This window comes from Eriocheir sinensis, chromosome 24 (genome assembly GCF_024679095.1).
Source record: "Eriocheir sinensis breed Jianghai 21 chromosome 24, ASM2467909v1, whole genome shotgun sequence".
Lineage (NCBI taxonomy): Eukaryota > Metazoa > Arthropoda > Malacostraca > Decapoda > Varunidae > Eriocheir > Eriocheir sinensis.
The window spans coordinates 8,565,560-8,591,647 of record NC_066532.1 but is presented as its reverse complement, the minus strand read 5'-3'; the positions used below and the strand labels follow the sequence as shown (position 1 = coordinate 8,591,647).

General features: G+C 46.6%; 2 protein-coding genes across 2 annotated transcripts; both read left to right on the top strand.

The window, feature by feature from the left end:
- The first annotated feature begins 1,336 nt into the window (after nt 1–1,336).
- LOC127003104 (uncharacterized) lies at nt 1,337–19,910 on the top strand. Its single transcript, XM_050869516.1, has 4 exons — nt 1,337–1,473; nt 13,592–13,710; nt 17,930–18,092; nt 19,899–19,910. The coding sequence occupies exons 1-4, from the start codon at nt 1,375–1,377 to the stop codon at nt 19,908–19,910; spliced, it is 393 nt and encodes a 130-aa protein (XP_050725473.1). The 5' UTR covers nt 1,337–1,374.
- A 1,018-nt stretch (nt 19,911–20,928) lies between these two features.
- LOC127003120 (uncharacterized) lies at nt 20,929–25,214 on the top strand. Its single transcript, XM_050869528.1, has 5 exons — nt 20,929–21,007; nt 22,046–22,216; nt 23,227–23,343; nt 24,043–24,226; nt 24,466–25,214. Exons 1-5 carry the CDS (start codon nt 20,945–20,947, stop codon nt 24,633–24,635), a joined length of 705 nt encoding a protein of 234 aa, XP_050725485.1. The 5' UTR covers nt 20,929–20,944; the 3' UTR covers nt 24,636–25,214.
- The last annotated feature ends 874 nt before the right edge of the window (nt 25,215–26,088 follow it).

The window sequence follows — 26,088 nt, the reverse complement described above, 5'->3', positions numbered from 1 at the left end:
TATATGATTTTTCTCTTTGATATATTGATTTTTAATTGAGTCTAACATAAAAAATAGCCTAGTCTTTTAATGTTGATGATCTAAGTATGAAATCCCTTCCCCGAAGTTATTTCATACCCCGAAGTTTTTTCATACAACACCGGGCGCCCGGGCCACGTATGCGCAATAGGGAGGAGCCAACGTTTTTTTTTTCTCTTTTTCTGAGAGGCGGAAAAAAGTAGCGATTATCGCTAGTTTGGTCACAGAAGTAACGAAGATACCGATATATATTTAAATAAGTAGCGGATGGCCGATAACCCGATTTTGTTATCATCGATAAAGTATCGCGATAACTTATCTCGATAACGCCCAGCAATGCACATATTGAATGAAACAACCACAGTGTTGGCCATGTTGAAGTTTTTGTGTAAATGACAAATATAATGCAGTCAACTTAAATATTAATTACAATTTACAAAAACAGCAAATTATAATGTCACTAACTCACTAGGACTAGGTGACAAACTGATTCGTTTTCTGTTGGAAATCTTAAATTAAGACTATGGATAACTATTTTAATGGGTAACCAAAATAAATATATCAAATATATCTTCTGCCCCCGGAGGTCAGCTGTGCCATGAGTGAGTGGATGTTGAAACAGAGTGTGTGGTGTGTGTGAGGTCTGTAAGTTGAGAGGAGGCGGAGGGCAGTGAGGTAATCTGTAAAGAGGGAGACAGGTTGGTGTGGGGCAAGTGTAGTTGCCGCTGTGAGGCCTTCCTTGATGGCAAAGAGCTCTGCCCCAGGATGGTGGTGTGGGGCCGGGGTGGAGTTTCCAGTTGGTGGAGGTGTGTAGGGCTGGGAGGTAAATGGCTGCACTGGTGCCTCTTCTTTTTCGGTGCGTGCGGGGCTGCCAGGCTGGGAGACCTATGTACGGTTGGACTGTACCTGCCTGCCGAGCCAGCTGCCAAGTGGCAGCCCAACCGCGACATCGTACGGCAGTGGACAAGATTGTCGTACGCTGACCTAAATATATATATATATATATATATATATATATATATATATATATATATATATATATATATATATATATATATATATATATATATATTTCAGGATATCTACACTTAGTTACTAGATGTATTGTAAACCTACCATAATATCACTTGGGAGTAGTGAGTAAAGTTTGGGAGCATAGGGAGTAATTCAAGTAAAAAAATACCTACATATTTTAAACACTTATTTATAGAATTGATAATGCAGCCACGTGTGTGCCAGCCCCACGAGTGTTTGACGTTATCATGTTTCACGACAGTCTCCATGGTTTCACGCTACAAGCTTATAGGAAGGTGAGAATCCTGGATGCAACCAGTCACTCCGCAGCCCTGATACGGCATGCCGTCAGCTCGCGCCGGTGCCTCAGCCTGCCTCAGTCCGCCAGTTTCTCCATCCGCCAGTTTTTCCGTGAACAGCATATGTAGTCAACCTAAGCAGGTGTGTATGTACAGTGGGCAGGCCAGGATTTGTAAGGGGGCAAACGGGGCAACTGCCCGGGCCCCCTGTCAGAGGCACCCCCCAATTAAAAAAAGTGCAATAATCGTAAAATCAATGTTATTATTAATAAAAGTTAACAAAGTGTGTGTGGAGGCCTTCCCTTTCTTCTTCCCATCCCATCACTACCCTCAGCAAAGCCCTTATCACTTCCCCTCCTTACCTGTCTCCTTCCACCAGCTCCCTTTAACCGCGTAGGGCCTCGTGAGCTGATTTTGGGCCGAGCAAAGGGCAGTACCGCGACTGGAGGCATTTCAGAGCTTGGGGCAATAGTGTGCCAAGCGGCAGCCCACCAATAACTGTAGTTTCTTTGGTAACATACGGATCAATTTTCCTCAGCAAATCATAAAAGGCACTGACAGGTTTTCAAGGAATCTCCCTTTATACGCTGCGATTGACAGAGGTCCAGTTCACCGCTCAAACCAGGCGAAATCAGTAGCTGTTGTTCCCGGTTGCTGAAAGAAATCCAATTCATCTCTCAAATCAGGCGAGAGGTGAAGCTTTGCATTGCTGGGTGAAGGTAACACCCTTGGAGACTGCGATTGACGGTCTGGTTGTTAAGGGGAGGGGGGCGACTGTTTGCTTCCCGTTGCTACAAGAGATCTAGTCCGCCGCCACATCCATCACTATAACCGCCCATGAGCACATTCACTGAGCATACTCAGTACACCACTTCACTGACCTCCCCAGTCAATCAATACATCCGTGTCCATGGCAAGTTAGGAACAAGGACAAACATGTGAGCAAGTTTGAATGAAGTGGCCAAAAAATATCGGGTACAATGAGTTGTGTCGTATTAGGTACTAGATGATATGATGAAAAATATTGCAAACGCTTAGATGAAGGCGGTGCAACGCGACTGTTAAGTCAAGAGCTGTGAGTGGACAGAAGACGTGTATACACTCTCAGGCCGCGGGGACCGAGGCCGAGCGCCAGTGTAGAGCTGAGCGACAGATTATAAATTATAATTGCCATGCAACTGTGAGGGAGCACGGGTAATGAGGCCTTGTGTGGACCCTGTTTTCATTCCTTCCACGTAAGCACCCCCTCTCTTCGCCCTTATCACAATTTTTTTTTTTTTTTTTTTTTTTTTTTACGTCGAAGCCTGTAGCGCCGGTAGGCTTTCTTGAGGGGCCTGGTGGCCGGCCCGAGCCCATCTTGGTGCGGGCAAGTGTTTATATAGTGGAGCCCTCCTTTTCCCTCCCTTTCATGCCTCATCTTTGAGGACCTGCTAACCCTTCCTCCCACACTGCTGACTCCTCCCCGTCACTCCCCACTCTCTCCGCCCTCCGTCCCCCTCAAACACTCACACTCGTTTTCTTCTGCGGAGTGCAGAAAGATACAGACACACAGGAAGGCTTAGCACCAAAAACAACAAAAATAACAAAGGTAAAGTTGGGCCACTGTTGTCAACATAATTATAGGTCTTGGAACCGCAATTAACGATGTCTTGGTGATGGTGTGGGCTTGGACTCGTCACGAATTGAACACATTCCCGTCTAATATATGTTCTAGAAGGACGCCATTGTGTTCATTCAGTTGATCAGTTATGGCTGTTGTGTCAAGGAGACTGAAGATGACAGGCGGAACTACTCACCTGTAGATTTACGGCAACCATGACCTCGGCCTAAACTGCAGTCAACCGATACAGACCCTCGCCTCCATGTTGGTATGGGTGAGTTTTCAGCGTCTTGTGGATCTCTGGGGTCAGTCCGTATTTGTCCAAACACAGCCGCACCAGGTATCTATGGAGAGTATAGAATGTCTTTGCGGAGTCAATGAATGATGTATAAAAGTCTTTATTTTGTCGCATGCACCTCCGCGGTGCAGTAGTTAGCGTCGCTGACTACGAATCTGCGGGCCTGGGTTCGAATTTCGACCATGGCAGTCGGCGTGCAGTCCACCCAACTGTTCATCCTTCCTTTCGGGCTGGTCGATGAATGGGTGTGGCTCGATAACAAATTCAGCATGATTCTAGATGATATCTTTCCCGCAACAGATAATAGAGATATGCCTCTGCTGCTGTCACATTCGCTTTTGTCTCGTGTTCTTATGGGAACAATGATACGCTTTCCAGTCCTTGGAAATGGTGTCTTTTCGCCGAGCGTCATCATCAGTCTTGTGCATTAGGAAGGGTTAAAGGAAGAAATTGTTGATGCGAAGTGCCACACATTAGAAATAAGGCTGGACAACGTAGATATGGACACGACACTACTGGCACAGTTCAGACCAAACCGTTACAAGACGGTTAGGTAAACACACACACACACACACACACACACACACACACACACACAGCATTTCTCTTCAAATTTGTCTTGAATCTCTTCTAAAGTTAATGAATATATCACACCTGTTACGTATTAGATGTTCTATTGATGAAACACACCTAGAAACATTCGGGGAAGGGAGGGCTCCGGCACCTGCCCGGGAGGTCCGTTATGTGGCTGGGGGTTATGTCAACATTCTGAGGGGCCACGTCATGTGTGTGTGTGTGTGTGTGTGTTGTGAGAGAGAGAGAGAGAGAGAGAGAGAGAGAGAGAGAGAATTACATAGAATTACATAGATAACCAGACCACACAGGCCCTAAAGCCCAAACTAGGTGGTCTGTCCTAAACCTAAGTGACAGTTGTTATGCGGCAACTATGACGTTGAAACTGACCTAGTGAACATTGAGATGGAGGAGGTAGCGGTCAAGATTATTCTTAAACGATGCAATCGAGTTACACTGTACCACTGATGGTGGTAATCTGTTCCAATCTCGAACGACAACATTAGTGAAGAAGAATTTTGTGCAATCTGAATGAACTTGTCTACATTTGAGTTTAGCGCCATTATTTGTCGTTCGCGTCGAATCATCCATCACAAACAGCTTGGTCGGATCTACGTTGGTAAAACCGTTTAGTATTTTAAAGCACTCGATCAGTTTTCCTCTTAGGCGGCGTTTTTCAAGAGAAAACAGCCTTTCCTCGTAGGGTTTGTTTCGTAATGAAGGAATCATCTTGGTTGCTCTACGCTGAACACCTTCTAATTTAGCAATGTCTTTCGCATGGTGGGGAGACCAAAACTGCACGGCATACTCCAAATGAGGTCTGACGAAACTATTATACAAAGGCAGTATAACATCTTTATTCTTGAATGAAAAAATTCCCTTAATCAAACCCATCATCCTGTTTGCTTTTTTAACGGACTCGTTGCACTGCTGGGAAAACTTGTGGTTAGACGCGAATGTGACACCAAGATCTTCGACCGAGTGAACGCATTTAATTTTAACGCCGCACATTTCATAGTCCTTCTTTATATTTCTAGATCCAACCTGCAGAATCTGGCACTTGTTTATATTAAAGGCATTTCCCATTTTACTGACCAATTTGATATTTTACGCAAATCTTCTTGTAGGCTCCGCCTGTCACATTCTGTAAGTACCGCAATGCCGATTTTCGTGTCGTCCGCAAATTTACCAAAGAAATTATTGAGACCAAAGTCAATGTCGTTGATGTAAATGACGAAGAGAACGGGTCCCAGGACAGAGCCTTGGGGGACACCACTAGTGACTGGGATCCACTCAGAGGTCACTTCATTTATTACAACTCTTTGGTTTCTATTGCTTAGCCAGTGCTTGATCCATTCGTGAAGTTTAACCCCGATGCCTATTTCCTTGATTTTATGAAGCAACTTGTAGTGTGGAACTTTATGAAACGCCTTCTGGAAGTCCAAATAAATAATATCAAGTGATTTAGCAACATCATAGACTGCAAAAAACTCGTTATAGAACGTTAATAGATTCGACAAACAAGATTTGTTATTACGGAAACCATGTTGCGAGTCTAGGATTAGCGAATTACACTCTAGATAGTTAACTACTTTATCTCGAATGATTGTCTCAAATAATTTACCAATAATTGAAGTTAAGCTGATTAGTCTGTAATTATCCGGTAATTTTCGGTCGCCTTTTTTAAAATGGGTGTTATGTTAGCCATTTTCCAATCACTAGGAACAATACCATGGTGCAAAGACATATTAAATAGCATTGTTAAAGGTCTGAGTATCTCTGTTGATATTTCTTTAAGTAATTTTGGATATATTTTATCGGGTCCTGGACTTTTGTTAGTTTTAAGTGACTACAGCGCTTTGAGAACCTCATCTGTACTGATTTCAAAGTCAGGGAGGGAATGACTGGGATTTTCAGTAGTGTTAGGAACAGCAGCAGTATCGGTAGAATTACTATTAAAAACCGAGGCGAAATAAGAATTTAACGTGTTCGCTATGCGTTGGCTGTCTGTCACGATATTGCCCGAATTATCAGTTAATGGGCCAATCCCATTTCGAATCTCTTTTTTGTCGTTTACATATCTAAAAAAAAACTTTTAGGATATGACTTGCAGAGAGAGAGAACTCTTGGGGGAAGGGGGGAGGTCCGTTATGTGGCGGCTGGGGGCACGGGGGGGTATGTCAACATCTTGAATGTGTGTGTGTGTGTGTGTGTGTGTGTGTGTGTGTGTGTGTGTGTGTGTGTGTGTTCAGTTAGGCACAAATATAATGGAGCTATATATAAGGAATGGAAAAATATTTAAGTTAGAAGCCTCGGGAGCAGGGAAGACTCGTGTGGAGGAGGCGAGGGGGTACAGCTAGGCTTGACATGTTATGGGATTCGATGTAGAAAATTGACAAATCAGAGGGCACCTCATTGTGTTATTGTCCCTCTGTAAAGATAGGGGGGTTGTTGAGTAACGACTGTTTATTACGGATGATAAAGCCGCCATCATACACTATGAAGGTCTGGTAAAGAATAGTGGGCAGGAGAAAACGAGGAGAAACATTTACGGGATTGGAGGTTTGCTCTCATGCCAGGTAAGGGGATGGTAGTGAAGTGTTTGCGCCGAGACAGTTTTGGAAATGCGCCGGCTAAGACAGAAGGGACAATAGACTTAAGAGTTTGCTTTCCCGGTGCAGGTATACAACACATTTCTGACCGGATTGAGGATATTTTAGCGGGGGATAGTACTCAGCCAATCGTCTTCTGCAGTTTCGGTGGCAATGATATCGGTAGAGTGGGAAGCGAAGAGATATTTAGGCGCTTTAGGGAATCGTTCGCCAAAGTGAGAGACTTTGGGGGGGGCTGCTGGCCGTTTGTGGTATTTTGCCAAGGAGGGGGTTAGGTGAGGGATGGCTTTCCAGGGACTTAGCGGTAAACAGCAGGCTGGCGGCTCACTGTAAGCGTAATGGTTTGCTTTTCATTGACAATTGGGACCTCTTTTACGAGAAGGGCACCTTGTATGCCAATGATGGTGTGCACTTGTCACTCCAGGGGGTAGAGGTTCTCGCAGACTCCCTCGAACGATCACTTAGCACCCTACAGGATTTTTTAGAGTAGGCGAGGGGGGAGGGCCTAACATCAGTGGCTATGCATCGCAGACTGGGACTACGGGGCGCAGGAGTAATCGAAAGGATGTAAGAAAGGATGGTCTAACGGCTTATTACAGCAACAGTAGGAGTCTCAGGAACAAGATAGATCTACTGAGGGGGAAAGGATGTGTCGAGAAATTCGACATCATAGCTATCAGGGAAACATGGGTGGATACTGCAAACACCTTCATGTCAGAGTATGAAATAGATGGTTATCAGATGTTTCACAAAGATAGAAAGGGAAGAAGGGGAGGGGGGGTGGCACTTTATGTTAAAGACACACTTAAATGTTCCGCTAACAATTCTGTTCAAACAAATGGCAACTCAAAATCAGTTTGGGTGGACGTCCACAAAGGGAAAGTAACTAATTCTAGGGGTTCTTTACAGGCTCCCTAACCTTAGCAGGCAGGACACTGATATATTACTACAAGAGGTAGGCAGGGCGAGCAGGAGCAAAAATGTCTGCATAATGGGGGATTTTAATTAAAGGAATAAAGACTGGGAAGGCGTGGTGGGTGATCTAGAATCTGAGGATTTTCTGAAAGTAATACAAGATAATTTTCTCAAGCAGACAGTAACTGAGCCCACCAGGGGCAACAACATTTTAAACTTGGTCTTAACTTACACCGATAACATGATCAGCGAGCTAGATGTTGGGGGAGAATTAGGTGGCAGTGATCACAAGGAAATTAGGTTTAAATTAGACTGGGCGGTGACCCATGAACTCAACCCTGTGTTGGTGCCTGACTTTAGAAGAGCTGATTATGAGGGGCTCAGAAGACACCTTGAGGAGGTAAATCGGAGAACCTTGGGGCTAGATGAGGGCCAGATCTCAGGGCTGAAACCGGAAAGACAGGGGAATCATGCAGAAATGACCCATAATAATTTAGTGAGACTAATTGCAGAGGGTCAGAGACAGCATATCCCTTACCAAGCACGTAGGAAGGAAAATAACGACCCTAAATGGATGACCCGCAGACTCAAGCATGAGATTGGCTTGAAGAGAGGAATTTATAGGAAAATAAAGAACGGAGAAACCCACCTCAGGGGTAGGTATGTTGAGCTAGCCAGGTCGGTGAAGAGGAACACCCGCCTAGCAAAAATAAATTATGAGATTAGGGTAGCCAACGAGGCCAAGAGCGATCCCAAGGGCTTCTTCAAATTGTACAGAACGAAAACAAGGGACAGTATTGGACCGTTAAAAACAAACACAGGTGAGCTCGTTGAGAATGGAGAAGATATGAGTCAAATGATGAATGACTATTTCCTTTCAGTTTTCACGCAGGAAAATCTAACAACCATTCCGGAGAGAGTTCAGGTATATGAGGGCGAAGAGAACAACAAGTTGAGGGATGTGATCATCACTAGGCAAGTAGTCCAGGATGAGATTGGTAGGTTGAAGAAAAACAAATCGCCGGGCCCAGACGAAGTATTCCCACGGGTTATGAAAGTGCAAGGAGGTCCTCAGTGGCCCAATTACCGATATCTTTAAGATGTCGGTAAATTCTGGGTATGTGCCCAATCAATGGAAAGTAGCTAATGTGACGCCGATTTTCAAAAAGGGAGACAAGTCAGCCACCTCAAATTATCGCCCAATTAGCTTAACATCATTTGTAGAAAAGATATTGGAGTCAATTATAGCCGGGAGCATTCGGGACCATCTAGAGAAGCATAGTTTAATTCATGATTCACAGCATGGGTTCACAAAGGGTAGGTCTTGCCTTACTAACCTGTTGCCCTTCTACACTAAAGTAATCGAGGCGGTTGACCGAGATGAAAACTATGACATATTGTATCTAAATTTCAGTAAAGCGTTCGACAAAGTTCCCCATCACCGGCTATTACTAAAATTACAGGCTCACGGCGTAGATGGGAAAGTTTTGAACTGGATCAGGGCGTGGCTTAGTGCTAGGAAGCAGAGAGTGCAAATCAATGGTAAAAATTCTGAATGGGGCAGTGTTACGAGTGGAGCCCACAGGGGTCGGTGCTGGGTCCTTTGCTTTTTATTATTTATATCAATGACTTGGACACAGGAATTAGTAGTGATGTCAGTAAGTTCGCAGATGATACAAAGATCGGTAGAGTAATCCATTCAGACAGGGACGCTAGCGTTCTCCAGGATGAGCTTGACAGATTATATGATTGGGCGGGGAAGTGGCAGATGGAATTCAGTGTCGGGAAGTGTAGCATTCTGAGTGTAGGTACGAATAACCCCTCACACAATTACTCCTTCAATGACACTCCTCTAAGCAGGTCTGGGCGTGAGAGAGACTTAGGAGTACTAGTGAGCGCCGACCTGCGTCCTAGGGCTCAATGCATTCAGGCTAAAAATCGGGCAAACAGAGTACTTGGTTTCATCTCAAGGAGCGTAAGCAATAGGAGCGCTGAAGTCATCCTCAAACTTTACTAAGCACTAGTTAGACCTCATCTCGATTATGCAATTCAGTTCTGGTCCCCCTACAATAGAATGGATATCAAGATGTTAGAATCTGTACAGAGGAGGATGACAAAGATGATTCATGGGGTGAGAAACTTGCCTTATGAAGACAGGCTGAAGCATTTAAATCTACACTCTAGAAAGGCGAAGATTGCGAGGAGACTTGATCGAAGTCTATAAATGGATGAAGGGCTTTAACCCCTTGACTACGGATTTCCTACAGTCAGACCTCACCAAGCTACAGAAATGGAACAAAAAGTGTCTGCTACAATTCAATGAAGAGGAATGTAAAGTCCTGCACCTTGGGAGGGGATATCCAGCACACCAGTACTACATGGGAAACACTCCATATCCACCACAGAGGCAGAGAAAGACATGGGAGTATAGGTACCAGGCTACCAGTGAAAGCCAAATCCGTGCCAAACGCAGCGGACGGGTTAATAAAGGGGATGTCAATAAGATTTTGATAGTAAAAGAGCCAGGTAGGACGCGTAGCAATGGTTTTAAGTTAGACAAATTCAGATTCAACAAAGACATAGGCAAGAATTGGTTCACCAATAGAGTGGTAGATGAATGGAACAGGCTTGGGAGCCATGTTTTGAGTGCCAATACCACAGATACATTCAAGAAGAGGTTAGATAAAGCCATGGATGGTGAGGTAAGGTGGGGTTGAGTGTACAGGAGCTGCCTTGTATACGTATAGGCCAAAAGGCCTCTTGCAGACTCCTTACGTTCTTATGTTCTTATATAGTTTTAACAGACCTAGAGAAGGCGTGCGACAGTGCCACGTGCCGTTGTGTGTGCCTTTGTTGCGGTGCTCCAAAGTCATGTTTATCAACCGACGAGGCAGGGCCGTAGGCTGGAGTAGGTAGGAAGACACCTACCGAACGGGCGCAAGCCACTCCCGGTGAGGTATATATGGGAGGTGAGAAAGGAGCTGAAGCCCTCCAAAGACCCTTCCCATGTCCTCACTAACCGTTTCCCTATTCTCTCACCAACACCGGAGAGTAGTTCAGCATGCTCTCTAAAGACAGATCCTCTCTTTATCCACCACACTACATTCACAACATATACACCTTTTCACAAAATTAAAATTTCAAAATGGCGCACATACACCAAGCCTCGGAGTCCCCGCCTGGGGGGGGGACCACAAATTCCCCCAGGGAGGACTCCCCTTCTGGCTGCCGACCCGAGAGGTGTCTTGATAACTCCTCGAACCTCTTTCTTCTCAATTTCTGCAACATTCGCGGTCTTCGCTCTAATTTTCATTCTGTGGAACATCATCTCTCCTCCTCTAAACCTCACCTTCTCTTCCTTACCGAAACACAGGTTTCTGAGGCTACTGACAGCAATCTCTACTCTGTTCCCTCCTACTATCTCTATCCTAAATTTCAATCCAAAGCTGGATGTTGCGCCTACGTGCGCAACGACATCACTTGACTCTTCTGAATTTTCCACCATCTGGCTAAGACTTCATTGTCATTCTATTACTAAATACATCTGTGCTGTTTATCTCTCACCTAACTCTACCAACTATGTAAAATTCTTTGACTATTTGAATTCTAAAGTGGAGCACATCTTGACCCACTCTCCCTTCGCTGAAATCTCCATCCTAGGAGATTTCAATGTTCACCAGCTTTGGCTTTCATCCTCTTTCACTGACCATCCTGGTGAACAAGCCTACAACTTTGCTATCCTCAACGACCTAGAGCAGTTGGTCCAGCACCCTACACGTATTCCCGACCGTCTTGGAGACCGGCCCAACATTCTAGACCTCTTCCTTACCTCAAACCCTTCTGCTTATTCTGTCAAACTGTTCTCTCCGTTGGGCTCCTCCGATCACAATCTTATTTCTGCATCCTGTCCTATCGCTCCTGTACACCCTCTGGACCCACCGAAGAGGCGATGCTTCTGGCAATTTGCTTCAGCTCGGTGGGACGACCTGAGGATGTACTTTTCCGATTTCCCGTGGAATGATTATTGCTTCCAGGATAGAGACCCCTCTGTGTGTGCTCAGCGCATCACAGAGGTGATTGTCTCTGGAATGGAGGCATACATTCCTCGTTCTTTCTCTACTCCTCACGCTAAAAAGCCTTGGTTTAATCACGCTTGTTCTCGTGCTGTCAATGATAGAGAAGTAGCTCACAAAAGGTACCAGAGCCTTCAAACTAATGCTAATTATGAACTTTACATTTCTGCGCGAAATCGTGCCAAATCTAATCTCCGACTAACCAAAAATTCTTTCATTTATAGAAAATGTCAAAACCTTGCTTTCTCTAACTCTTCCCGTGACTTCTGGCATCTAGCCAAAACATCTCCTCAACTTCACTTCTTCATCTTTCCCTCCACTCCTCAGTCCGAACGGCAACACTGCCGTCTCATCTATCTCTAAGGTTGAACTCTTCTCTCAAACTTTTTCTAAAAACTCCACTCTGGACGATTCTGGGCATATTCCTCCTACTCATCCCCCCTCTGACTCCTTTATGCCTGTTATAAAGATTCTTCAAAATGATGTTTTATATGCCCTCTCTGGCCTCAATCCTCAGAAGGCTTATGGACCTGATGGAGTGCCTCCTATTGTCCTTAAAAACTGTGCCTCCGTGCTGTCACCCTGCCTGGTCAAACTCTTTCGCCTCTGCCTGTCAACATCTACCTTTCCTTCTTGCTGGAAGTATGCCTTCATACAGCCTGTACCTAAGAAGGGTGACCGCTCCAATCCCTCAAACTACCGTCCTATAGCTTTACTTTCTTGTCTATCTAAAGCTTTTGAATCAATCCTTAACCGGAATATTCAAAAGCACCTTTCCACTTCTGACCTTCTATCTGATCGCCAGTATGGGTTCCGCAAGGGGCGTTCTACTGGTCATCTCCTAGCCTTCTTAACTGACTCTTGGTCATCTCTTAGCCGTTTCGGTGAAACTTTTGCTATTGCGCTGGACATATCAAAAGCTTTTGATAGGGTCTGGCACAAATCTTTGCTTTCTAAACTACCCTCCTACGGTTTCTATCCTTCTCTCTGTACCTTTATCTCCAGTTTCCTTTCTGACCGTTCTATTTCTGCCGTGGTAGACGGTCACTGTTCTTCCCCTAAATCTATTAACAGTGGTGTCCCACAGGGTTCTGTCCTATCTCCCACTCTTTTTCTGTTGTTCATTGATGATCTTCTTTCCAAAACGAACTGTCCTATCCATTCCTACGCCGATGATTCCACTCTGCATTACTCAACTTCTTTTAATAGAAGACCCACCCTTCAGGAACTTAACGACTCAAGGCTGGAGGCTGCAGAACGCTTAGCCTCAGACCTTACTATTATTTCCGATTGGGGCAAGAAGAACCTGGTGTCCTTCAACGCCTCAAAAACACAGTTTCTCCACCTATCCACTCGACACAATCTTCCAAACAACTATCCCCTATTCTTTGACAACACCCAGCTATCACCTTCCTCAACACTAAACATCCTCGGTCTATCCTTAACTCAAAATCTCAACTGGAAACTTCATATCTCATCTCTTACTAAATCAGCTTCCTCGAGGCTGGGCGTTCTGTACCGTCTCCGCCAGTTCTTCTCTCCTGCACAGTTGCTGTCCATTTACAGGGCCTTGTCGCCCTCGTAGGGAGGATGCATCTCATGTGTGAGGGTGCTCCTCTCACACTGCTCTTCTGGTCAGAGTGGAGGCTAAGGCTCTTCGTCTCATCAGCTCTCCTCCTCATACGGATAGTCTTCTACCTCTTAAATTCCGCCGCAATGTTGCCTCTCTTTCTATCTTCTATCGATATTTCCACGCTGACTGCTCTTCTGAACTTGCTAACTGCATGCCTCCCCCCCTCCCGCGACCCCGCTGCACTCGACTTTCTACTCATGCTCATCCCTATACTGTCCAAACCCCTTATGCAAGAGTTAACCAGCATCTTCACTCTTTCATCCCTCACGCTGGTAAACTCTGGAACAATCTTCCTTCATCTGTATTTCCTCCTGCCTACGACTTGAACTCTTTCAAGAGGAGGGTATCAGGACACCTCTCCTCCCGTATATGATCTTCCTTTCGGCCACCTCTTTTGTATCTTTTTTAGGAGCAGCGAGTAGCGGGCTTTTTTTTTTATTATTGTTTTCTTTTTTTGTGTGCCCTTGAGCTGCCTCCTTTGTTGTAAAAAAAGAAAAAAAAAATCTATCGATCTACCTAAACATAATTATATAAATGCATCTATCGTTTCCTGCAGGTTGCCGGTGTGTGTGTGTGGCTCTGCTACAATAGTCTAGTCACCATGGGCCTCACCATCCAAACAACGGCTATTTTGCTCATCATCGTGACCATCATCGCCATCTACGGGGTCTCCAGGTGCGTGCTGCCAAGGCTTCCGTGGAGGTCTTCCAACCAGCTCAGACATTGGCTCACACGATGTCACCCCACAGTGATTCTCAGGGAAATCATTGCATGGAAATGTGCGGCTGCCTATATGCAAAATTCGTATCTCATCGTTTACTGAATCATCTTCCGCGAGGTCTGGTTCTCTGTATTTTCTCTACCATTTATTGCCCCCCTCACAGATCCAACTTAATACCAGGGCCTTGCCAGCCCCTGCATGGAATGCGCATCGCACCTCATGTGTACGGGGCTCCACACACGCAGCTCTTTCTGGACAGAGTAGGGCTAGGCGTTTTGCCTCACCTGCTGCCCTACACTTACTGATTCTTCTATCCCCCCCAAAAAATCCGGAGCAATATTGCATCTCTTTCTACCTTCTATCGACATTTTCATGGTCTTATGAACTTGCTAACTTGTTTATCTTTCGCTCTAGTAGTTCTGTGAAAACAGAGTCACGTAGAAATGTCTTTAATATGTATTTTTTCACTATATTGTGAAAAATACACTATACATCTTCGCCAGCTCTATTAGCCCGTGTTTATACCGAGTCCCTGTTCTTGATGACCACTGTACATGGCTTCTTAAATCCAGTACCAAGCGTTTCAAATTAATGAAGTAGTTATAGCTTTAAAATCTTGTTATATAGTACATCATTCAAATGTCTATGAATTTAGTAGTTGTCACTCCACAGGTTACGCCACGGGACTCTGCAGCTTATGAAATACACTTGAAACTGAGTGCTCAGTACTTTTTTTTTCTTTCATAAAAGTCAAAACATATCAATTTGTATTCGTTGCAGAGGTGCAGATTCTAAGGTGACCAGAATGTCCATATTATCTTGTTAGTGGTAGCGAGTGTTCTGAGTGCTAACTGGTTCACGGATAGAGAAACTCATATCCGCCAGGGTTATTTATTGATAAAAGTACACAGAGGTAATCGACACGAACAAGACACTTAAAAGAGGTGGTTGTGTGTATGCGCGTGTGTGTGAATGTTGTTTAGTTTAAGTGAGATATAAATGTTGGTGTGTGTAATAAACAATGTGTAGGAGGAGTGTATAGCAGGACGAGGACAGACAGTAGAAGATAAACAAGTAACAATACATAAACATTTGAAGACACGACGCGGACTGCGAAGCGCGACGAGAGACAAGGACAGCGACACTGAAAATACACAGACGGCACAGGAGACAAGGACAAGGGTAGACATAAGTATTTCACATGAAAACACTTATTAAGTTTGTGCTCGCAGCGCCACATTTTCTGTCTCACCGGAGGAGAATATGCGACCGTTTGAGCGGTGGCTTGCTACAGATACTCCCCCCCAGTGACGAGAAAGGAGGAACGAAATCTTCCCTGGTGCGGGGGTGCTGTGGCACAGACGATGTTGCGTTGCGGTGAGTAGTGTTGCGCGGTGAGTTGCGCTGAGTTGAGTTGAAGTGCCCGGTACGTCGCGCTGAGTTGAGTTGAGGTGAGGTGCGCGGTGAGTTGCGCTGAGTTGAGTGGAGGTGTGCGATGAGTTGCGCTGAGTTGCATTGCGTTGAGTAGAGTTCAGCTACGGTGAGTCGAGCTGGGGTGAGTTGCGCGGTGAGGACAGCTACGGTGAGTCGAGCTGGAGTGAGCAGCGCGTAGAGGACAGCTACGGTGAGTCGAGGTGGAGTGAGTAGCGCAGTGACAACAGCTACGGTGAATCGTGCTGGAGTGAGTAGTGCAGTGACAACAGCTACGATGAGTCGAGTTGGAGTGAGTAGAGCGTAGAGGACAGCTACGGTGAGTCGAGCTGGAGTGAGTAGCGCAGTGACAACAGCTAAGGTGAGTCGAGCTGGAGTGAGTTGAGCGGTGAGAACAGCTACGGTGAGTCGAGCTGAGGTGAGTAGCGCAGTGAGAACAGCTACGGTGAGTCGAGCTGGAGTGAATTGCGCGGTGAGAACAGCTACAGTGAGTCGAGCTGAGGTGAGTAGCGCAGTGAGAACAGCTACGGTGAGTCGAGTTGGAGTGAGAAGCGCAGTGAGAACAGCTACGGTGAGTCGAGCTGGAGTGAGTTGCGCGGTGAGGACAGCAACGGTGAGTCGAGCTGAGGTGAGTTGAGTGGTTGGCTGTTTAATAGATCCTGGAAGGCTTGAATCCGCACTCCAAAATCGCGAACCACGTAGACGGGTCCCGAGCAGAAGAGTGGTGCTCTGAAGGACACCGCTGTTGTAGAGGAAGAGTTGCATGTCGTCGTCAGGTATGGTGAAGTCGAGCGGCGTGGAGATGGGCAAAAAGCACTGGCGTAAACGCGCCGGGGGCCACAGCAGTCCGAGAGCGTCGAGAGAACTGCGTGTGAAGGCGCTAGCTGCCAGCGTGCCAGGGGCCTCGGCAGTCCGTGAGAGTAGAACGTAGAACGAACTGCGTGTGTTAAGGGCGCCAGCTGCCAGCGTGCCAGGGGCCTCGGCAGTCCGTGAGAGTAGAACGTAGAACGAACTGCGTGTGTTAAAGGCGCCAGCTGCCAGCGTGTCAGGGGCCTCGGCAGTCCGAGAGGGCGTCGAACGAATGCGTGGGAAGGCGCTAGATGCCAGCGTGCCAGGGGCCACAGCAGGTTGAGGAGTGAGGGGCGCTAGCATGTGCCAGGGCCCGCGGCAGTTCGTAGGAGTAAAACGAACTGCGTGTACTATAGACGCTGGCGCGTGCTAGGGGTCTCAGTGGCTCGGGGAGCGAACCAGTGTCCAAGAAGGCACTGTAACACAACACTGTACGCTTAGTAGGTAACACTGTGACACTAACTGTTGCTGGGGACTTGCTGCACTGAACTGTTGATGGACACACTGCACTGTACACAAAGATCCACAGGTGAAGGATAATCCAAGAGGGCGGTGGTAGATCCAGGAGACGGCGGGTAATCCAGGGGGCAGCTAGTAATCCCAGTGGGGTGTCACACTGTGTTTGAGTGTCTCTCTGAGTCTGTGTGGTGTGTGGGGGCGTGTACACTGAGTCTGTGTGGCACTGTGTGTCTCAGTAATGTGTCGCACTGTGTTTGAGTGTTCACTGAGTCTGTATGCGTGTCACACGGTGTGCGTGTCTCAGTCGCCGTACCAGCGGGAGAGCAGGGAGGAGGAGGGGTGGTGGTGGGTGAGCGCTGGGAGGTGCACCAGGGGGCACAGAAGGTGCCTGAAGAGGAGGCACAAAGGGTACCTGGAGGAGGCGCTGAAGGTGCCTGGAGGAGGCGCTGAAGGTGCCTGGAGGAGGCGCAGAAGGCGCCTGGGGACTGGGCACAGAGGGTGCCCGGGGGAGGCACAGAGGGTGCCTGGGGGAGGCACAGAGGGTGCCTGGAGGAGGCGCAGAAGGCACCTGGAGGAGGGCACAGAGGGTGCCTGGAGGGGGCACAGAGGGTGCCTGAAGGTGGCAACTACTTCCACGGCGTAATGCTTCTACTGACCCTGGGACTCAGCCTTACGAACCCGAAGCGGTGTGAGGATTTTTGCCCCAGGAGAGGGCGGACGAATGGACAAGTTACCCTCCCCAGGTCCTCCACTCTGGGAGAGAGTGCCCTTAAAACGGCACCGGTTATAAGCCACCTTGAACCATAACAACACTGCGGGGTCACCAATTGTTGTTGGTAGCGAGTGTTCTGAGTGCTAACTGGTTCACGGATAGAGAAACTCATATCCGCCAGAGTTATTTATTGATAAAAGTACAGTAGAAGATAAACAAGTAACAATACATAAACATTTGAAGACACGACGCGGACTGCGAAGCGCGACGAGAGACAAGGACAGCGACACTGAAAATACACAGACGGCACAGGAGACAAGGACAAGGGTAGACATAAGCATTTCACATGAAAACACTTATTAAGTTTGTGCTTGCAGCGCCACATTTTCTGTCTCACCGGAGGAGAATATGCGACCGTTTGAGCGGTGGCTTGCTAAAATCTCTTTTCTTGTTACTAACTGTTATGATGCTTATCGACGCCAGGCGGAGGAGCAACTTCACGGCCATCCACCATCATTTTTTGGAGTACTGTGGACTTTCATAGCGACTTCTATATAGACGGCAGCACTTGCTTCTCGGTCACTGTCCGGAGCTAGCGACTGACCTCCATACAGGATGAATAAGTATAGGTACTGCTGCCTCTACATAAAAACAGTTTTCAGAGCCCCCATTGGAAGGGTGCGTAGACACTGGCAAATATACCCTCTTGTTTCACCTGGCAGGAATTCATTTGATGAGAAGTTTGCTTCCGTGCTCGTGGCAAGATGCATCAACACCAGCAGCAGCAACAGCGCCAGGCCCTCACCTCCGCCCACCAGAGCACCAAGGGACGGGGCCTTCTATCGGGAGGCAGACATCGCCACGTGGGACGAGGATTGGGGTAAGGCCGCCCCTAGCTTTCTCCGCCCTTCCCTCCTCCTCCTCCTTGGTCCTCTTCCTCAGTTGTCATTAAAAGATCCCTACAGAGAGAAGCCTTTCTCAACGTTCTCCAATTCTCTGTCTGATGCTAGCGTACTCCATGCTGCTACGGACAAAGCTTTATTTTCATCACCTGCTTCTATGTCGAGGTCAACTTCTCGAAATGGCGGGCAGACACCGAACTCCTCTCTCGTTGCAGTTTTCTTTGCAACAATAAACAATACATTAAAGTTTATAGGTAGCCACTTTGTTACTTTGCTGTCCGTATACGTGTGAGTGTGTGTGTGTGTGTGTGTGTGTGTGTGCTTTGAAGACCGACACATATATTTGGACTTATGTTTTTAAATAGGGTAAAATCAGTCAGCGATGGATATACTGATACATAGACTTCACAACTAGTTGACGGGAAATCTCTTCAGTCTTGGCGCGCTGGCTTCGCGTAAACGTAAGGGGCGACTTTCACTGCGACAACTCAAACACACTCTGCGTTCTTACTCCGAATTTAAGTGGAAACAGGACGAAATCTTCAAGTTTTAGTGCATACAAGCAGGCAGGAGTGTCTCTAGAGTGATTTGGTCGAGGATTCAAGGTAACTTATATAAAATAGCACCATGCGTGCACTTTGAAAACGTTGTGTAAAAAATGGCAAATTTGCGTAACTTTAGGTTGAAATCTTTACGTAAAATGAATGATAACTGTAGGATAGTGAAGTCCACAGTTTTACGTATTAGGAAACAAGAAATGTACGTTTAGTTAGTGCCTACATGGCAACTCAGTTCAGTTCCCGCGTCGCCTAACTCGCCTTAGGCACGCAGTCAGCTGTCCTGCCTCTGTTTACTCTCCAAGTAAAGGACCTACAGTTATTCATCGTCTCTGTACCCTTCCCCACAACTGCAAGGATCCAGAGGACGATACAAGAAGACACAGAAGGCAGTGGATCGAGTGGAAGTGACGGAGGAGACACAAGATTATGACGACGCCGCTACGCCGTGGAGTAAACTGTGGAGGAGCCGTACTACGCCATCAGTGCAGTGACTCAGTGTTGTGTGCAGTGCAGTGGTGTGTTCAGTGCAGTGTGGTAGTGAGGGGGCTGTTCACTACGTCCTACGGGGTCGAGTATGTGTGCATGGGGAAGGCCAACTCTGACCCGACTGAGCACTCTTTCGGCAAGCGCCGCACCATGTGCGGCGCCAACTACTGGACGAGCGTGCAGAACTTCATGGTGAGCAACAGGTTGGCCCAGCGCCTGCATTTGCTGAAGCTCGTCGGGTTCTTCCCGGGGACGTGCAGGCCGACCTGGACCGGGCCAAGGCAGAGGAGAAGGAGGACGACGAGGTGATCTTGGCCCAGCTTGCCAGGAGCTGGCCGACGACCAGCCGGACCCGCCGACGGACGAGTTGCTCCTCGCCGCGGTCGGCAACTACGCCGGCTACCTGGCCAGGAAGGTCCAGGCCAACTCCTCTGTGGCCGAGTGCTGCAAGCAGGAGCTTGCCCAGCAGGAGGAGATGAAGATTACCGTGGAGCTCGATGTGTGATGTTCGACGCCCTGGTCGAGCTGGTCGACAGGGGAGAGCTGGAGACGGGCCGGGCGGTCCTGAAGCGGCCATCTCTCCCAATGGCCCACATGGCGTCCTTCGGGATGTCGCTGTGGGACTCCTGATGTGCAGGGAGGACAAGAAGGAGCGCAGGTTGAGGTTCCTCTCTGCCATGCGCCACAGGGACGGGTTCAGGCACCTCCTGGAGCTCCTTGCGGCCTCAGACCCGAACTTGCAGGGGTACAGGTGACAGGAGGTGCACAACCTGGCCAACACCATCTTGCCGCACATCAGCAGGTCCTTCTTCAACTGTTTCGGTGCTAATTTCTCCAAGGACGTGACCTCAGAAGCGAGGAAGAACAAGGCCTTGAAGCAACCGACCGGCAGGAAGAGGAGCAGTATCGAGGAGGGCAGGAAGGAGACGGCGAGGAACAGGGACGTGTACAAGTCCAGGAAACTGACCGGGGCCCACAAGTCATAGGCCAAAAGGCTAAACTGATTGTTCAGGGACGAGGCCAGATAGCCGGCAAGACGTGCTGCGGCAATAGTGACATCGAAATTCAACCAAAATAAGTTGTGATTGTATATAGAAAAATGAATATTTTGCTTTTGTTGAGTAAAATTAAGATGTTTCTGCATGCTTTCCTCAAGTATTAAGTTTCTAATGTGAAAATTAAGTGATTTATTAGATGTTAAAAACTTACGTAAAAAATTGCACTAAATAAAAAAAAAATAAGTAGCTATTTCGGGCAAAAACTTATAAGATATGCTAAATATTGCTATTGATTCTGAAAATATAAGTGATTATCTCTGCATTTGGTGATGTTTGTGCATCTAGCGTAAAATCTGAGGATTTTATAGCCTTTTTAAGTTTTGTTATACTTATATAAAAAACAATTAATCGGGATTTTATTAGGGAGCGACTTTGAATTTTTTGATACCGCTGCTCATGGAGACTCATATATGCCTAAGGGAGGTGCCTGTTTTAGTTTCAGGTCGCTAGCTGCTTTGGTTTTGAAAATATTTAAATTTTAAATTTTTGAAAATCGGCCCCCTGCGAATCGGCCCCGCGCCCCGTTTCCCGTCAAGAGATTGTGAAGTCTATGACTGATAAAATATACTTGAACATAATAAAGAAAACGGGACTTACAGCAATGGGATTAAGTTAGTTGAATTCAGCTTCCAAAGTGAAATGGTAATTCTTAATAGACTACCAATGCATCTCTCGTACATGACTGTGACTCCCTCTCTCCTTAAGGGAAGAAAAAGTGTGCGCTGCGGAGGATGGACAACCTCAAGCCGTTTTTCAACTACATCCAAACGCCGCGGGTCCGCTGTGACACGCAGGTGAGTTTGCGGGACGTGGCCGTGACTGTGAGACAACTACACCAACAACGATGACGACGAAAACATCATACACAATAAAAAACGACAATAACAGCACTACAACTACTACTGCTACTACTATTACTACTGCTACTACTACTACTACTACTAATGAATTATCTCAGGCAGTATTCAAACCGCTTAAGAAAATGCAGGACTATTTTTTAATTATGATAATATTATTATAAACAGCCTTTTTTTCCTACATGAAATGCCATAATTTGCTCTTTACTACACTCACACACGACCTCTGCGTGTAACGAAACACACGAAAAATTAATTCAGACAAGGAAAGGTTTTGCCGGCGCTGGGGATCGAACCCGCGACCAGCGAGACGGGAGAGCCACACCTTAACCAGTCGGCCAAAGAGGTACCCCACTGGCAGAGGGAGTTATGGGAGGCTCGCCCATCAGGCTAGTCGCCGCACAACACGGCTTCCCATTCCTATGTATGTAGACTAATTTCTGTGTGTTGAGATTTTCCATTTTCTATGAACTTCGGAGAGCATGGGTCATCACTCTACCTGTTACCCACTTGGGGTGACACAACAGAATCACAGGAGAGGATCCCACCGCTGCCACAAGTGAAATGCCAGAAATTTCTCTTTACTACACTCCCACTAACGAAACACACGAGAAATTAATCCAGACAGAGAAAGATTTTGCCGGCGCCGGGGATCAAACCCGCGACCAGCGAGATGGGAGAGCCACACCTCGGCCAAAGAGGTACCCCACTGGCAGAGGGAGTTATGGGAGGCTCGCCCATCAGGCTAGTCGCCGCACTACATACATTCTGCCGTTTTTTCAGTAGTGTGGTCCAGTCTGGATGTCAGCAACTCCATTTCATCTCAAACTTTTAGATCGCTTTTTTTCTTTCAAGTTACTAAAGTTCCTACTACCCAACCTCAACATGCAACTTAGTTCGTTACTAACGAATCGTTAGTTAGGACTACCTCCCAATGTCGTCCTGAGTGGTCCCACAATTCTCAATCTTCAACAGATGATGCTGGGAGGACGTCTGCGAAACAAGAAGGGTTACATCGACGGCAACAAGTGGCTGTGTGTGGACAAGAAGTACAAAGTGACTCCCTTGAAATGTATTGTCCTTTCTTTCGGTATCGGGAATGACTGGTCATTCGAGGACGAAGTTGATAGGAAGCTGGGCTGCAGGGTAAGTTTTTTGATTGACTGAATATTTCTGATTCCGAAAAACAAAACAAAAAACAAGGGTAAACTTAGGTACTTCCCATCCCAATTCCCAAGTAATAAAAAAAAAAAAAACTGGTACTGGAAGGCGATAAGAAAAGAAGAGAGAAAAAAAAGCGTCCTCAAGATCCTCCTGTACAGCAGACAACAGAAGGTGACCCCCATAGTAAGAAATCTCAAAGTCAGTTTCAGACACGTCCTCTTTCCTCCTGACCAGTCAAACCTGCAGGAAAGAATACAGTAGACGAAAGGCACCTTCCTGATTTATTCCGTCTGAGATTCATGTGTCCCTTTGCCGTAATTTCACGCGGTAATTTGCTACGAGCGCGGTGATATTCTGAGTGTGCGGAGACTAAACTCAACACTGATGCAAAGAGCACATACGCCGTCCATCCATAGCTGCCAATCATTCTACAGAAGTTTGGTAAGAGTGCGATTAAATTGCGGGAGTGGGATAGCTAGAAAAGAAACTGATAAAGATGCTGTTCACCAAAATCTACCAACTACTCAGGAAAGACAAGCTTCAGTTCCATGCGACTAAAGAAAGAGTCCACTGAGAAGGGTCACAGCAGATGATGAAAATACCCGATTGTTCTAAAAATATGAAGTGTTGAAACATTTAAATGGGTCGGGGGATTTACAAAGGTGGCGTTGACGGGGTACTTATACTGAACAAAAAAAGTTGGGACCTGAAGCAATGGGTATAAACTGGATAAACTAAGCTTCGAGAAGGAGACAGGCAAGGACTGAGTTATATGTAGGTAGTAAATAAATGGAACTATTAAGCAGATGTTTAGTTCATGCAAAATTTTGATTTAAGGCTTGATGCACTTTTAGGCAGGGAAAGACGATGGTGAATCAAGTGATCGGGAGTTACCATATATATCTGGCCTCATGCATTCTCCTTGTGCCCTTGTGTGTTTTGTAGCCCCGACTTGTTTGTAATCGCATTATCATACGGTCGACTTCCTGCAGGTGTTTGCCTTCGACCCCACCATCAAAAAGGAGAATCACAACCGCACCGCCAGAATCAGCTTCTTCAACCTGGGCATCGCCGGCTTCACCGACACCGGTCCGCATGCCAAGAAGAAGGTAAGGCTGCCCTCTCGCCAGCAGCCTCAACTGGCGACGCCTGACACTGTCCACTGTGATTAAGAGTAAGAACAGTGTGTCAGGGATTGGGAAACATAGGGTGAATATTAAAAATTAGAAGAAGCTTGGACAAGTTATGTCACGCGCAGAACTGATACCAGATGAACAACCATAGTAACACAGTGGCACCCAAGTAAGTGAAGAAATCGAGGGCTACAGAACACCAGGTGGAGATATTCAATTAAATCCCTTGCCGAAAGAGATGGAGAACAGTAACATGAGACAGAGAGGCCAAGAGCACTGGGAAAGTCCTTTGTCCTGCAGTGGTCTATTGGTCTCTGAGGAAGATGAAGGAAAAAAATTCTTCGTTTACTATCAGAAGCTTCTACATCACAAAAGCCCTTTTTGTATGGACTTCTATTCTGCCTCATCTTCATTGCCAATCTTTGAGTAATATATATATATATATATATATATATATATATATATATATATATATATATATATATATATATATATATATATATATATATATATATATATATATATATATATATATATATATATATATATATATAATCTGCCCTCTCTTCCAGTTACTTTACATTATTATCTTCGCTGCACATTACTGTATCACTGCCAGTGATATACATACATAAGTACGGGAGAGGAACATGACAGTCAGCACTGTACCCACAGGTGGACCGCTACGCCAACATCCTCTCGAGGCTCGGCCTCCTCAACAGTGTCATTGACGTCCTCAAGATTGATGTGGAGGGGTCCGAAGTCGCTTTCTTTGGGGACGTTTTTGGGAAGACTCCCAACCTGCTGAAGAACGTCAAGATGATAGCGATGGAGATCCACATGGACAACAATCTCAGAGGTAACGTTCCTGTGTGGGGAGGGTCGGCCTCCTCTGCCAGACGGAGGCTGCAAATAACTGTGTGTTTTACTGGATGATCTCAAGTTGTCTCTTCTTACTCCTCACGCAAACTGATCAATTCCTGAAAACTTCTCGACGTCTTTTTCCTTTATATTCAGAGTAGGACAAACTACGTCAAACTGTAGGCTTCACGTTTTTTCAACTCGTAAAGAATATTCATAATCTTGTATGTTTTCCAGACCTTCTGCCAAGTCATAAAGTATTCTGGAAATACTTTCTCCTTCTGGACTGTATCGGCTTCAAGATATGGCACAGCGCCGTGAATCCGTTCTGTGCTAACAAAGTAGTGGACGGGCAGCACCGCTCCAACTGCTACGAGATAGTGTGGGTCCAGGACCGAGAATGGTAACGCCACACGGTCGAGGGAGGACACGTGACTCCGGCCTAAGTCTATATACACCGAGTCAAGTCATACGTAGGTTTGTGCTAGGAGACACGGCCGAGGCGTGGTTAATGCGTGACACTGCTTGGAGCCTAACTAGAGAATGTAGAAACAGGGATTTAGAGAAAACGAGGAAAGGCGTACTAATTTAAATCAATCACTTCAACATGCCCTTCTTCACACCCCACACCGCCGTTTGTAGGCATTGAAATTACAGTCACGCAATAGCACAATAAAAAGACATTTTTTCGTCAGTGGCTTGCCTGAACGCGCTGTGAAAGAAGGCGAGATACACATCCAGAGTGCACATACGGCCCCAACTTTAGTCACCCCTGAACTGGCGGGTATTTTTTTTTGGCTCCAAGTGACGTTATCCCGCTGCTCCGCCCCAAAACTGCCTCCTGCGCGTACCGGTCGCAGTTTTGAAGCAGAGTGACTTGACTTGGTATATATAGACTTAGACTCCGGCGACCAGGAGACACACCTCGCACAAGTCGTACTCTGCTACTCCGTGCCAGTGTGTGTGTGTGTGTGTGTGTGTGTGTGTGTGTGTGTGTGTGTGTGTGTGTGTGTGTAATAATAATAATAATAATAATAAATGGTTTATTCATTTGTAGGCAGCCATAAGGCTGAAAATACACAAAAATACCATACAATGAGTAATGTGGTGAGTAATGGGGGAAGTGGGGAAGGGTGATGTGTGTGTGTGTGTGTGTGTGTGTGTGTGTGTGTGTGTGTGTGTGTGTGTGTAGGAGTGGAGGGGTCATGTGATCATGGAGGTGTTAATGACCCTCACAAGTGTCGGTATCACACTAAGCCGATACCTGTCCGTGCGAGTTTTGACCGGGACGAGAATATTGTGGTGTCTTGTGGGTCTAGTGGGGGAGGGAGGGGGGGTGGAAGTAGATCTCTATGACGGGGGTTGTGGAGGAGGGACTTGCCGAATTTGGTCAGGTTTGTCTGGTATCGGTCCTGTAGGGTGGGCATATTCAGCTGGGTGAGTGCATGCTCGTAGTTAGTGTAAGAATTACCCAGAATCTGTCTGCATGCATGCCTTTGCACTCTCTCTAATTGGCGTTGCTGGGTCTTATTGATGGAGGAAGCCCAAGCAGGAGAGGCGTAGAGGAGTCTGGGAAGGATGAAGGTGGTGTACAGGTCCTAGAGCGACCTTTGGGGGGCTCCCAGTGCCTTAATTCATGCGCCTCAGCATGAAAAGTTTGTAGGAAGCCGCCCTGATGATGGTGGTGACGTGCTTGCCCCAGCTCAGCTTGCTGTCCAGGGTGACTCCAAGTAGTTTGGTGGATTCAACCACCTGCAGCTGGTGAGGGCCAACCTCCAGGGCTGGCGGTGGGATGGCAGTGGTGGAGGTGTGAAAATGCATCACCACCGTCTTGTTGGTGTTGATGGTGACGTGGTTGTC

What these genes read in the sequence shown, in the direction of transcription:
- LOC127003120 (XM_050869528.1), top strand. Translation starts at nt 20,945, where the DNA reads ATGGACAACCTCAAGCCGTTTTTCAACTACATCCAAACGCCGCGGGTC. An exon ending in GGGTCCGCTGTGACACGCAG is followed by an intron (nt 21,008 to 22,045) that starts GTGAGTTTGCGG and finishes AATCTTCAACAG; the next exon opens with ATGATGCTGGGAGGACGTCT. An exon ending in ATAGGAAGCTGGGCTGCAGG is followed by an intron (nt 22,217 to 23,226) that starts GTAAGTTTTTTG and finishes GACTTCCTGCAG; the next exon opens with GTGTTTGCCTTCGACCCCAC.
- LOC127003104 (XM_050869516.1), top strand. Translation starts at nt 1,375, where the DNA reads ATGCCGTCAGCTCGCGCCGGTGCCTCAGCCTGCCTCAGTCCGCCAGTT. An exon ending in TATGTAGTCAACCTAAGCAG is followed by an intron (nt 1,474 to 13,591) that starts GTGTGTATGTAC and finishes CGTTTCCTGCAG; the next exon opens with GTTGCCGGTGTGTGTGTGTG. An exon ending in GCCATCTACGGGGTCTCCAG is followed by an intron (nt 13,711 to 17,929) that starts GTGCGTGCTGCC and finishes TTCACCTGGCAG; the next exon opens with GAATTCATTTGATGAGAAGT.